Raw genomic sequence first — 14,145 nt, forward strand, 5'->3', positions numbered from 1 at the left:
TATATCTTATTTATATATATATATATTTTAATTATTTTCTCTTCCATTGTTATTTTCAGAGTAGAAAGATGGAGATATAGCTAGTTCTCAGCAAAATGCCCCGTCCATTCCACTTGTTTGAATGTATTAGAACAATAGTCGTCTTTTCCTACTAGCTACGTTTTTATATTTGGATCTCTCCATGTAAGATACTTGTTATATTTATTTGTTGAAGTGTGTAATTTTAATATTTTGGATTTGTGTATTTTTTTGTTTTAATATTTTGGATATGTGTATTTTTCTTTTTAAATACTAGTGTAAGCGTAATGTTTATTGAATATTTGTGGTACTGTAGATTATCTCTTTTTCATTAAATATAAAATATCGTTATATAACAAAAATCATCATTTATCATAATCCTTTCATACTTAAACGGCTTTGTGTCTTATTGTGGGCTCCTCTCTATCAAATCTTGTGCACTTAAAAAAAGCCAATAGAATCTCTTCGGATCTTCTTTGTGAGGATTTCGAAATTTTTTAATCGTGTCTGTTTATCATACATTATGTGTCAAAAGTTATTTTATTTAAAATTAAACAAAAATAGTACTAACGAAAACGACCGCACTATTAAAAAATTCTCATAATCTAGAATAGGAAGAGATCCTCATTCCTAAAAATAATGTGGCCTCTCTAATCTTGTGACACTGTCCACACCTAACTCAACATAACTGTCAACTCAAGTCTCTCTGTTATCAACCTCGACGCGGCCATCTCCATCTCCAAACTGCCGCGATTCAAACCCAGAAAAGGAAAGCCACGCTCCCATCCCACCACCACCACCTCCAAATTCCTGCGAACAGATAACTCTGCAAAATCCTCTGCACTAAAAAAGGACTGTTCTACTAAATCCTCTCCCAAATTCCGATGAAACCGACGGCGAACACGAGCGCGAGTTCGAAGCCTTCACCTCCCTTTTATTCTTCGCGTTCTCCATGGCTTCGTCTTTGAACGCTCGAATGTCTACAACTGCATTTCTACAAGGATTTGCAGCAATCCCTTCGTGTATCCTACTTTTCCTTGCAAGCAAGAGTGCTGTCTCGTATCTAGCATTCGCAATGTCGCATTTTGCCCCTAAAGAAATCAAAGGCTCGCACAGTACCTCCTCTTGCTGCTAACATCAAATAAGTGTATCCATCGGCATCAGAAGCACATCAGAGCCCCTGCTTATCAATGTATGAACAAAATCTGTGGGGCCGTGTTGTGCTGCCCGACGTAGAGTCCCATAAAACTCAACAAGACTATCAAGTACCTTTCGAGGTGCAGCATTCTTAAGCAACAACTCTTCAAATTCTTCACCGTTTTGATTTGTATCGAATAGTTACATTACCGTCTGACCACGTTTATTCTGCAGGTTTATGTCAGCCCCAACGTCGATAAGCAATTTGAAAATTTCCAGGTAACCCCCTCTGCAGCTATCATGGCAGCTGAGTATCCCTTTTCATCTTGCTCATTGTGATCAATGTCTGCCCCCTCAATCAGTTTCTTCAAAGCCTCAATACCATTTGCTTAAGTCACAAGCATTAGAAGAGAAAATACTGATGTATCGCTTGATTGAACAATTTCACCGGATCGAATCACGTCTACAACTGCTTGGCGGAAACCAATAGGCCACCATGCTGACTCTGCTATTACGCTTGCATTCTGACCAGCAGAATTCACCAGGCCAAAATCAGCACCGTCTGAAGACAGAATTTTAAGGCATTCCTGGTGTTTATATCTAGCACAGATCATTTGTGCAGTTTGTCCAGATTTTGTCTGAGATTTGATATTGCACCCGGCACCAATCAATCATTGAAGAATCTTATTTAATCCAAGTCATTACACCATGTGAACGGGGCAGTCAGTTTCTGAATTTGTTGTCTTAATTGGAACTTCTACATCTGCACCACAATTTAACAGAACCTCGACCACTCTTTCCTTGTTACATAAAATGGCTTGGTGAATGAGAGTCCTCCCAAAGTGAGGAATGTTAGGAGAGTGGTGTTGCAAGAGCATGCGCAAGATAACACTGGTGGCTTCAAAATACTCCACAGCACACCAGGTCAAGTTGTAAGCCACGGCTAGTCCTGCACCCACCCGAAACTCTTCTCCTGTATTTACATCCCAGGACCAGCCTTCAAGGCTCACTTTTATATCTGTTCTGGCTCCAGCCTGTCATTTCGTTCCAGAAAGTATGTAACATTAGATAGGAAGTGTATAACTATAAAGGTATGCATACTAGCCGATGAGCTAGGGATACACCTGCAAGAGGAGTCTTGACAACAGAAATTTGCTGGCTAACAATGGCAGAAATAAGCACATTACAGTAAACATTAGTGTGTAGGAATGGCTTAGACGATTGAAGCAGCTCCCTGTCAGTTGCATCGGCATCACCCCACACTACCACCAAGAAATAGCATCACTTTCATGGAACAAAAGTTAAATGTTCAAGCAATTACCACACATACACATTTCGGTGATGGCAACCTTGATTGTACATCACACTTATTTATGTTGAAGCATACTTTAAAGCAATTGTAGGCTTAGTACAAGTCCTCCTAGGTTAGAAAAGCACTTTCAGCATAAGTGCTTGCTAAAATTTAAAACCATAAGGGAATTTTGATTAATTTATGATGTTAAAAGACTGTTACCTTGATGAATGTGCCAACTACATCAACGAAGCCTCTGCAGCAAGCAGAGACAAGAGCATGCACAGCCACCTGAGGGCGGGGATCATGTCGGACCCCATGAGCATCTCTCCGGACCTAGCCCTGCCCAAGTAGCTTGCCTCCAACAGAGCCTCCTCGCATGCCGGCTGAGATGCACCACCTCTGGTAAGCACCTCCAATATCTCCAACTGTCCCTCCATTACTGCTGCATTTATATCTTACTCATAAAAAATGATTTTAGGCCGCATGTTATGTCAGGGTTATGAGGAATTTTCAGCAGCAGTGATTATGATTAAGGCTTTTCGAAGCAAATGCAAAAAACCTTAATGAGCATCATACCTGCACACCAAAAGATATTGAACACCAGGAAGAACTTGTTTCCTGTTTGAAAAAGAAATATGCAGACCAATCTCGAGCAACTAAACACATGATTCCGAGAGGTACGAAATTAGGAATACAAATTCGTTAAAGTTCCCTATATAAAAACAGGGCAAATTGATAAGATTTCACAGTTCACACCATTACCTTCCCAGCAGCTGTCTCCCAATGTCCATCAATTCCACCACAGATTTATCGCCATTTCGAACGAACTCCAAATCTACAAACCCAAACACATTAAACAAAAACGTTTCCTTTACAAAACCCATTACCGAAATCCGATCAAAGTTTGTAAATTTGAACAAAAGACCAAGTTTTGGAGCAAAAAACACACCTGTGTAGCTATGAGAGCGGCAGCTTTAGGGCGATTGAGCCTCAACCCGCGCGCAAGATGCTTCTGTGCTAAGAACCCAGCATTGTTTAGGTTCAGTTTCTCAGCTTCTCGTGGAACCACCACCATTTTTGGGAGTCCTTACTCTCAAGTCAATGCCTGCAACTTTCAAAGAAATAGTATTTTGTTTGTTTTTGTTGTGTGCAATTTCTTATCTTTTGGCGGCGAAATTGAAGAAGGTGGATAGTGAGTTCAGCATCGGAATTGTGGGAACTACTGAAAATGATGAAATAGGTTCTTACTTGTCAAGAGATACGAAGATTGGTGTCACTTCGTCAGCCCGATGATGCACGGACACAGCTGGGTCACTGGGTTTGCTGGGTGAGGTGTGACTTTCTCTTTCTTCTTCTTTTTCTTTTTTGGTCAGAAAGGTGCGACTTTCTGTTAAGATGCTCTGACAGGTGGCATCTTTTGATTGGTAATTGTTGTAAGAAGTTGGTTAGTTAGAAGGTTAGTAGAGAACCGACTACAAATAGTCAGCTTGTATCAGAAGGAAGGCGGTTATGAAATAAATGAATATTTGTTAGTATTCTCTCTATGTAAACAAGGAAGACGTAGAGTAAGATCTCAACATTGGTATCGAGCCAGCCATTTTGATCTCTCAATCCTTCATTGTTGCATGACGCGACAAGCTTTGTGTAAATCCATGGAGTCACGAGTTTCCAGCCTCGAAGACAAGTTCGAAGAATTCCAAAAGTCTCAGGAGGAATTATGATCGAATCGGTCGGAATTTCGAGCACTTCAGGCGGATTTCAAATTGACCTAGGATTTGATATTGCTTCAGTTGCAATCCCTAATGACGTAATTGAATGGTGGGTCCGTGGGGGAATCGTTAGAAGCCACTCGCAGCGATCCCCAATTCCAAGAAATGATGAATCTTAATTCCAATCACCAAGAAATTGGGCTGAACTTCAATCAATCTACTCGTCCTTCATTCTTGAAGATGGATTTTCCAATATTCAACAGTATCAAAGATCCAATGAAGTGGGTTTATAAGGCAGACCACTATTTCGATTTCTTTAATATCTAAGAGTCCAAGAAAGTGAAAATGGCATCCTTCCATCTGGAAGGGATGCACTTCAGTGGTTTCAATGGGCGAGGTGCTTGGAAAACTTTCCGCACTGGAGTGATTTCACAAGGGTCATATGCCAAGAATTTGGTCATTTTGAGTTGGATGATTATGCAGAGAGTTTGGTCAATTTGAAGCAGACGAGAACCTTGCGTTATTAAGTAATGGAATTTAGGCGATTATCCAATCGAACTCGGGACATCAGTCCTGCAATTCTCAAATCATGCTTTGTGGGAGGTCTTAAACTAGAGCTGCGACATGATGTCAAGATCTTGAGACCCAGAGATGTGCTTGAAGCTTCTGCCTTTGCTCAACAATTGGATGCCAAGATTACAAATCTTAAGGTGAAATCTTTTCGTAAGACTCGTTATGTTCAACCGACTTTTAGATCTCCTTTGCACACTATTAATCCTAATGCAAATTATGAGACTCGAGCAATAACTAGTAATGTAAGGAGATTGACACCTGAAGAAGTAGATCACTGTCGAAGAAATCGTCTTTGCTTTCATTGTAAAGAGAAATATTTTCAAGGTCATGCCTGCGAGAAGAAACAATTATTGCTAATTGATGTTCAGGATTCTGTGTGATGATATTGATGGTTTAGAAAATGAGGAACCTAAGATAACTGCCTGTGCATTGTTTGGTACCCCTGCACGACCTTCCATTAACACTATGAAGGTGGGTGGCTCGATTAAAAATTGCCCAACTAGTATATTGATTGACTCTGGCAGTTCTCATAACTTTGTGGATGTTGGATTGGTGAAACGGTTAAGAACACAATTGGATACTAAGCATTTGTTTAATGTCAAGATTGCTGATGGGGGAAAAGTAGCTACCAAAGGTACCTTAGCTCAAGTTTTTGTCAGGATCCAGGATTTCCAATTTGTCATGGGCTTGTATGCTATTCCATTAGGGGGGTGTGATATTGTACTAGGAATTCAGTGGTTGAGAACATTTGGTCATATTCTCTAGGACTTTGATAAATTGTATATGCAGTTTTCCAAGGATTCTAGGACCTTTTGCATCACAAGTCCTACAAATGTTAGTAATACTTTTGAGGATATTTTAGCTTTACAAATGCAAAAATTATTGCAGCAAGAGATTATAGTGGGTGCAGTACTCTACCAATTGGAAACTAAACCCATGTTCTTGCATAATATGGAGTCAAACACTACAAGTTCCAATTCTATGAACCTTACAGATCATCAACAGTTGGAGTTGAATGACCTATTGGCAGCATTTGAAGAGGTGTTTCTTCCACCAAATGCACTACCTCCTCATAGAACTCAAGACCATAGAATTCCCTTGATTGAGGGCAGCTCTCCACCAAACAGTAAACCATATAGAGATGGACCTGTGCAAAAAACAGAAATCGAAAAGTGTGTGAAAGATCTTCTGAAATCAGGGTTCATAAGGGTAAGCAACAGTTCATATGCGTCTCCTGTTATTTTGGTTAGGAAAAAGGATAGTACATGGAGAATGTGCATGGATTACAGAGGGTTTAATAATATTACAATTAAGGACAAATTTCCTATTCCTCTTATTGATGAATTGTTGGATGAGTTATTTGGTGCACAATTCTTTTCCAAGTTAGATTTACTGGCAGGTTATCATCAGATAAGGATGCACCCTCAAGATGTGGGGAAAACAACCTTTAGAACACATGATGGGCACTATGTGGTTATGCCCTTTTGACTTACAAATGCACCGGCCACATTCCAATGCCTTATGAACGAAATCTTTAGACCATACTTAAGGAAATTCATTCTCATATTCTTTGATGATATTTTGGTCTATAGTACTTCTTGGTCTTCACATTTGCAACACTTAAACGTGGTGTTTGAAACTCTGCAGCAGCATTCCTTATTTGTTAAACTGTCCAAATGTGCATTTGGTAAGGATCAGGTGGAATATTTGGGTCATATAGTGTCTAAACATGGTGTATCTGCTGACCTTGCAAAATTAGAAGTAATAGCTCTGTGGCCCACGCCTACATCAGTTAAGGCATTAAGGGGTTTCCTTAGGTTAACAGGTTATTATAAAAAATGTATACCTCAATTTGGGAAGATAGTAAGTCCTCTCACGGTTCTCACGAAGAAAGATGGGTTTAAATGGTCTCCTGAAGCTATGATAACCTTTAACAGTCTCAAACAAGCAATGTTTTCACCCCAAGTTTTAGCCCTACCAGATTTTAATAAACCTTTTGTCATTGAAAGTGATGCTTCCGGGCATGGGATTGAAGTTGTGTTACAACAGGAAGGGAGACTAATAACGTTTACCAATAAAGCTCTTTGCCCAAGAAACCAAGCTTTATCAGCCTATGAGAGAGATAGATGTTGGCAATTATACATGCAGTACAAAAGTGGCAGTCTTACTTAGTAGGGAATCATTTTATTATTTAAACTGATCACCACAGTTTGAAGTATTTTTTGGAATGAGGAACTCATACCTCTTTCCAACAAAAGAAGGTTACCAAGCTTCTTGGTTTTGACTATGAGATACAATATAAGAAGGGGTGTGACAATCAAGTTGCAGACTCATTATCTCGGGCGTCCCATGACATTGTTAGTTCTCAGACTATCAATTCTATCAGTGCAATTTCTTACCCCTACTCTTCTTGGTTGGATGATTTACGAAGGTATACTGAGAAAGACTATTGGATTATTGCTAAGTCTCAACAATTACTACAATCTTAGAGTGATGATGTTTCCATTGGTATCTTGTGTTTTCATCTGGATAATGGGTTCTTGAAATACAAACACATAATTGTATTAAACCCATCAAGCCATTGGAGAGATAAGGTCTTCACTGAATTTCATTCTAGTCGTGCAGCTGGCCATGAAGGTTTTTTTAAAGATTTATAAACGGATTTCCAAAGCATTCTATTGGGAGGGAATAAAGAAGGACATTAAAAGGAAAATGGCGAGTTGTACTATTTATCAGCAAAATAAGTATGAGACCCTGTCACCTGCTGGACTCTTGTAGCCATTACTTATTCCATCTAAGGTTTGGTTTGACATATCAATGGATTTCATCACCAATCTCCCTCCCGGCAAAGGGAAAACTGTGATTTGGGTAGTCGTGGATAAACTATCTAAATATGCACATTTCACTGCTTTGAATCACCCTTACTTGACCTCCTTGGTAGCTCAACTCTTTGTGGATAACATATTCAAATTACATGGAATGCACAATCCATAGTCAGTGACAGGGATCCAGTGTTTATGAGTAAGTTCTGGAAGGAATTTTTTCACTTCCAAGGTTCTGAGCTTTGTTTTAGTTTGGGATATCACCCACAAACTGATGGGCAAACTGAGGTTCTTAATAGGTGTTTGGAGACTTACTGCAATGCTTTTGCACCTTGCAGCCCAAGAAATGGGTTCCTTAGTTATCTTGGGTAGAGTGAAGTTACAATACTAGTTTCCATTCAACCATTAAGATGACACCTTTTGAAGCAGTATATGGTTATGTTCCTCCTCTTGTACCTATTTATGAAATTGGTACTACCAAAGTAGACTCAGTGGAGCAATGCTTGAAGGAGAGGAATAGCATTTTATCTTTACTCAAGAGTAATTTGGAGGCGGCCAGATGTCAAATGAAAATTCAGGTGGATAAAAAGAGGATTGTGAGGGTTTTGGCCGTGGGGGATTGGGTTTATCTCCGACTAGTGCCTTACCAACACAAATCCTTGGCAGCAGATCATTTTCACAAGCTTCAACCTCGCTTCTATGGGCCATTCCAAGTATTAGCTAAGATAGGCAATGTAGCTTATAAGATCAAACTTCCAGATCACTTTAAGTTGCATCTGGTGTTCCATGTGTCCTGTTTAAAAAAAACATTTGGGAGAACATATGCAGACCACAGTTTCGTTGCCAGTTATTACTGATGCTGGTGTATTACAAGATGTTCCCATTCAGATTTGTGATCAACGAATGGTAAAGAAAGGCAACTTTGTAGTGACTGAAGTTCTAGTGCAATGGTAAAATCACTCCAAGGAGGATGCTACTTGGGAGAATTACAATGATTTGAAGATCAAGTTTCCAGAAATTGTTGATCTTTGAAATTTTATGCTGTACTTTTCTGTGTGTGCAAATTGTTTGAGTTTTGTGTTGTAATTTTTTCTACAGAATTTTACTATGTTGATCTGTAAGACCAGTTTTAAGGGGGGGGTATTGTTAGGATGCTCTGACAGGTGGCATCTTTTGATTGGTAATTGTTGTAAGAAGTTGGTTAGTTAGAAGGTTAGTAGAGAACGACTACAAATGGTCAGCTTGTATAAGAAGGAAGACGGTTATGAAATATATGAATGTTTGTTAGTATTCTCTTTGTGTAAACAAGGAAGATGTAGAGCAGCACTTTCTTTCTGCTTTCTTTGGGTGAATATTTTGTTTTTGTTTTTAAGAATTTTTTTATGAATATCGAAAACAGAAATTAAAATTTTAATTTATTTTAAAGTTAATTAGACTTGTAAGACCTATTATATGTCACATCAACACATAATATAATTTTTACAAAATTGTGATAGAAGAAGAACATTGATTTGAGACAACTATTCTTAAGATCAGATTGATTGAATTTTTTATTTCAAATATAAGGTGAATGAATTTCGAAGATCCTTTGTGATTGAAAAAAAAAACACTACTTATGCGTCACTGTCACATCATGATGGTGTGGGTGAATTACTATTTATGATAAAAATAAAGGGAACTTTAACGAAAAGCACCCGGTACTGTTCACTTTAACGAAAAACCACATTTTTACACTAAAAAGTCAATCCTGGTACTATTCACTTTACCCTTTATTTTGTCCTTATCATTAAAACTCAAAGTTTTCAAGCCCTTTTCATTAGTTTTCCTAAAAAATAAACCCATTTAAATATGAAAAATAGTATTACCAAGGGGTGCCTCATGATTTTGGGCTCAACTTGGGCTGCTGCAACAGAAGCTTTCTCTTGTTCTGATCCATTCGCTGCAGCTGCAGCCGTTCCAGGCACCAACACATGAGTTTGCTTTTCATCAGCCATTGCAGTGGGTTGGGTTTTTGTTTCTGGGTTTATGTTGTTGTTTTTTTCTCTTTTTTTTTTAATTTTTTAATTTTCTCTCGTTTGTTTGTCTTGTTTCAGAATTTCCAGAAGAACTGGATATATCTGATGCCTCCCTTGCTTCGGATTGCAATGGTTCAATCGGCTCTAAGGTTTTGAGTCGGGAAGAGAGGTAGAACCTGCTCATGCAATGATAGGTTATTTATTTATTTATTTATTTTTTATTCTAAAGATGAACTTTATTATATTTTAATAGATACGTTTATATCTTTCACAAGAATATGAAATAAATATTTTTTTTTGTCAAAAGGTGAATTTTATTAGATTCTAATAACTACGTTTACATCTTTCACAAGAATATTAAATAATTTTTTTTTTGTCAAAAGGTGAAGTTTATTAGATTTTAATAGATACGTTTACATCTTTCGCAAGAATATTAAATAAAAATTTCAGATCAAGAGCATCCTAACAGAAAGCACCTCCATGTAAAGCAACATATGAGACAACAGCGTGAGCCGCGACATTTTCATTATGCTTGACAAACACAAACCTTAAAGTGTATTACTTTATTCTTCTCATGTAGAGGATTATACATACTGCTGCAAAAGCTCCTATGAAATAGGAAATAAGAATCCCAAATATATGAGGACATCGATTACATGATTTCATACCCAAAATATATCCATATTCCTTAAACCCAAGGTTGACTCACGCCAACATTCCTTCCATGATTAAGCACAACAGTACCATCCATAGATAATTGCACCGGGAATTTCACCATCTTCCATTTCAGGAAACTTGTCTAGTGAGGGTACTGCAGAAAATATTATTGCATAAGTGCCCATAATAGGTCCCAAAAGAAGTCATCCGAAACTTCGAATATCCGAAAGCCCTTACCAGGAAGAAAAGAATCCTTCAAAGCTAGTTCCAAATTTCCGTTATCCCTAGAAATTGGATCGTGAATGGTGAATGGCGATTAACTTGTTCCCATCAGGAAAAGTCCCTTTGACCTGCATTTATATCTTACTCGAGAAAAATGATTTTAGGCAGCATGTTATGTCAGGGTTATGAGAAGTTTTCAGCAGCAATCGTTATGTTTAAGGCTTTTCGAAGCAAATGCAAACAACCTCAATGAGCATAATACCTGCACCATATCCAAAAGATATTGAACACCGGGAAGAACTTGTTTCCTGTTTGAAAAAGTACTGTGCTGATCAATCTTGAGCAACCAGGCGAAATTAGGGATACAAGATTGGTTGATTGGGTAAAAAGGAAGGCAACCCAGATGCTATTCAACAATCAGAATCCAGAATTAACATTCCATCTACAAAAACAGGGCAAATGATCAAATTTCACAGTTCACACCATTACCTACCCAACAGTTGCCTCCCAATGTCCATCAATTCCGCCACAGATTTATCGCCATTTAGAACGAACTCCAAAATCTACAAACACAAACACATCAAACAAAAACGTTTCCTTTACAAAACCCATTACCGAAATCCGTTCCAAGTTTGTAAATTTGATAAAAAGGTCAAGTTTTGGAGCTAAAAACACACCTGTGTGGCTATGGGAGCTCTGCAGCTTCAGGGTGATTGAGCCTCAATCCGCGAGCAAGACGCTTCTGTGCCAAAAACCCAGCATTATTTACGTTCAGTTTCTCAGCTTCTCGTGGAACCACCTTCATTTTTTGCAGTACAAGTCTCATAGTCAATGCCTGCTGCAACTTTCAAAGAAATAGTATCTTGTTTTTATTTTGTGCAATTTCTTATCTACTGGCGGAGAAATTGAAGAAGATGGATGATGAGTTGAGCATCGTAATTGTGGGAACTACTGTAGGTGATGAGTTCTTATTTGTCAAGAGGTACAAAAATTGGTGTCACTTCGTCGGAAAATTTTTAGTTGTGACGGAAATATGGATGGTACATCATGTGTATTTATTAATTAAATGGTAAAAAAATTTAATTTTTAAGTTATTAACCTTTTAACACACATAACCCGCTATTTATATAAGAATATGTGATGTACCACTTCGTATGACGGGAACACTGAAAAATCTCCCCACTTTGTCAGTCCGATGATGCACGGACACAGCTGGGTCCCTGGAACTTTTAAGTGAGGTGGGACTATCGTTGTGCTTTCTTTGTGTGAATACTATTTTCATGTTTTTAAGAATATTTTTTATGAATACCGAAAACAAAAGTCACGTACATATGAGAGTTTTAAAAAAACACTTCTGATACTGTTTAATTTTAACAAAAAATCATATTTTTACTTTTCATGATACTATTCACTTATACATTTATTTATCATTTTTCATTAAAACTAAAGTTTTTGAGAACTTTTCGTTAGTTTTCTTTATAATTATAAAAGCAAAAAAAAAACCTTATCGTTTAGAAAAAAATAACCGATTTGGCAATTCGATTCTAACCGATTTTACTTCTCCTTCTCGCTTTATTAAAATAATAATAATAATCTTGTACTGTGATTAGTTGGTTAAGTGGCAAGTAACAAAGACAAAGTGTTTGGGATAAAATCTGAACTTTGGGCCAGAGAGAAAGTCGGCCCAAACCCAAGGCCCAGAGGAAAACTTAGGAGGCAGGAAAGAGGCTTTCGGCTGGGCACAAATTACAAAGGCCACCTGCTTACCTGCTCAAAGACCACAGGGGGTAGGTTATTCAGTCACTGCACAGCCCAATAAAGTACTTTATTGGTGGCATTCATGTAAAAAAGCTAGTGAGTCATCACCAAACCGCATTCGGGCAACCGCCATTGCTACAGGAACCCAAGCTGAAGCCGTCTATAAAAGGAGGAAGAGAAGACAGAATTAAGGACACTCAAACAAACAAACAAAAGCCAAAACTCTGCTCAAGCCAGATTTGCCTTCAACGAAGCTGTAGTCAGCACAAGCCTTCATCCCATTCGGGATAAACCTTCCCAAACCCCTGTAATAGCTCTGCTACCTCGTTCATGGTGGTATCGATTCATTTTGTATCCTCTTCTCCCCCGTCAACCCCTCTAAAAGCTTTCAGACCTCTGACAGAGCTACATAGATAGATTTTGTAAGAAGTTCAGCCTTGGCCGATAAGGTTCAAACTTACCCGACTATCTTTGCTCTGTCTTTGTCTTTTCTTTTTCTTAAAAAGCACAATAACATGTTATATATTCCCAGTTATATACAAGTTATTTCTAGCAAAGTCATAGTGAAAATGAGTCTTCAGCACTTGGATCCGATCTGAATCGCGTCAGAGTTCAAATCAGATCTAAGTCTGAAGCCCGGCGGGCATGTAATTTAAAGATCAGTTTAAAAGTCCTTGGCCTCAAGGCATAAAAAAGAACTCTATGTGGACTCAACCCATCCACGACAATCCTTGATAAGCGAGAAGTCCGAAGTTACTTGGGGCGCAAGTAATCGATCTATTTCTCCGTTTTGTTGCTATTATATTTTGATTCATAGAAAAGGCTTAAGCAGGGAGTGAATTCTGATAGAAAGCCTCAAGGCCTACACCTAAGGCCCCACGAAGGCATCTATTTAGCTTCATTTCATGTTGTGGTCTAGTTGGTCCGAGTATAAGGATTAACTCTGATGGGAAGCCTCAATGCCTATACCTAAGGCCCTACAAAGGCACTCATTTGGGTTCGTCCTACCTCTTGGATTCTGATAATCAAAAATATAATAGTGATAAGACTCTGGCAACCTTAAAAGACCAAATATGATACATCCAAGCGCTGGTTTAGTTTGACAGGAAGCCTCAAGGCCTATACCTAAGGCCTCACAAAGGCACCTGTTATATCTAACTTGGTTTCTCGGGCGTATACATATTCAATTAAAGCTTAACACCCATTCAACATCTGCCATACTGAAGATGGCAGTGGCACGCCTGAGCATGACAAAGTTAATCTTGATTGTGAGCCTTAAGGCCTACATCTAAGGCCCCACGAAGGCACCCTTTCAAATTAACTCTGTCTTTCTCTTTCAGAACTGCCCGACGAGCCTTGCTCGAAGTGTGTCTTGCCCGACCAAGATCTGCCCGACAAAGGCTTGCCCGAGCGAGCCCGAGAAGAAAGCAGAAGTACGACAGATACCCTCAACCGACGCCATTCTCCCAGGGGAGCTGTGTGCTCGTCTGCCAGGAGATTCCTGCGACGAACATAGTTTTGGCACGCCCGGTGGGATTCCCTGATCTGAAGATAAAGATAACCATGCCAGAAGATTTACAGAATACATTGTTTCAAATGCTACAGAGACTGAATGAAGCCTCCCTAGGCTCTAGAAATGAGACAGGTTTGGCTCCTCCCAAAGGAGGAAGACACAGGGCTACCCAACCAGATGAGGTAGTCATAGTCAACCCTGTGTTGCCATTTTCTGAAGCCCCGGTAAATATGCTCAACATGACCTGGGTAGAGAAAGGAAAAAGGAAAATTATAAGGGAAGAAGAAGAAGGGAAACTAGCCAAACGACCTACGGAAGGGATAGGCAAACCATCCGAGTACCCAAAGGCTGCCATAATCAAAGGGCTGGTTATGTGTAGTAAATGCCAGTGTGAATGTGAACTCGAGATTCCCACAGATGGAGTCCT

At 38.9% G+C, this 14,145-nt stretch overlaps 1 protein-coding gene and 2 long non-coding RNA genes across 7 annotated transcripts; 1 reads left to right on the forward strand and 2 right to left on the reverse strand.

Moving 5' to 3' along the window:
* The first annotated feature begins 481 nt into the window (after nt 1-481).
* On the forward strand, nt 482-3,984 carry LOC139192698 (uncharacterized). The gene is made up of 2 exons (XR_011576985.1): nt 482-1,295; nt 1,390-3,984. It is a non-coding gene; the product is annotated as an uncharacterized lncRNA (long non-coding RNA).
* Nucleotides 586-3,538, reverse strand: LOC114822231 (uncharacterized). Of its 3 annotated transcripts, none has more exons than XM_070815103.1 (5): nt 3,399-3,538; nt 3,212-3,284; nt 3,026-3,105; nt 2,669-2,891; nt 586-2,417 (listed from the first exon to the last, which is right to left on the reverse strand). In XM_070815103.1, the coding sequence occupies exons 2-4, from the start codon at nt 3,238-3,240 to the stop codon at nt 2,686-2,688; spliced, it is 315 nt and encodes a 104-aa protein (XP_070671204.1). In that variant the 5' UTR covers nt 3,241-3,284; nt 3,399-3,538; the 3' UTR covers nt 586-2,417; nt 2,669-2,685. The 3 variants fall into 3 exon arrangements, with proteins under 3 accessions (XP_070671204.1, XP_070671203.1, XP_070671202.1); XM_070815102.1 differs by having other exon boundaries at nt 586-2,189; nt 2,669-2,903; XM_070815101.1 differs by having other exon boundaries at nt 2,669-2,903.
* A 6,004-nt stretch (nt 3,985-9,988) lies between the features above and the next one.
* On the reverse strand, nt 9,989-11,349 carry LOC114821974 (uncharacterized). Of its 3 annotated transcripts, XR_011576982.1 has the most exons (5): nt 11,125-11,349; nt 10,941-11,010; nt 10,710-10,853; nt 10,463-10,587; nt 9,989-10,379 (listed from the first exon to the last, which is right to left on the reverse strand). It is a non-coding gene; the product is annotated as an uncharacterized lncRNA (long non-coding RNA). The 3 variants fall into 3 exon arrangements; XR_011576981.1 differs by having other exon boundaries at nt 10,463-10,853; XR_011576983.1 differs by having other exon boundaries at nt 10,463-10,853; nt 10,937-11,010.
* Nucleotides 11,350-14,145: the final 2,796 nt, after the last annotated feature.

Source organism: Malus domestica, chromosome 16 (genome assembly GCF_042453785.1).
Source record: "Malus domestica chromosome 16, GDT2T_hap1".
NCBI lineage: Eukaryota > Viridiplantae > Streptophyta > Magnoliopsida > Rosales > Rosaceae > Malus > Malus domestica.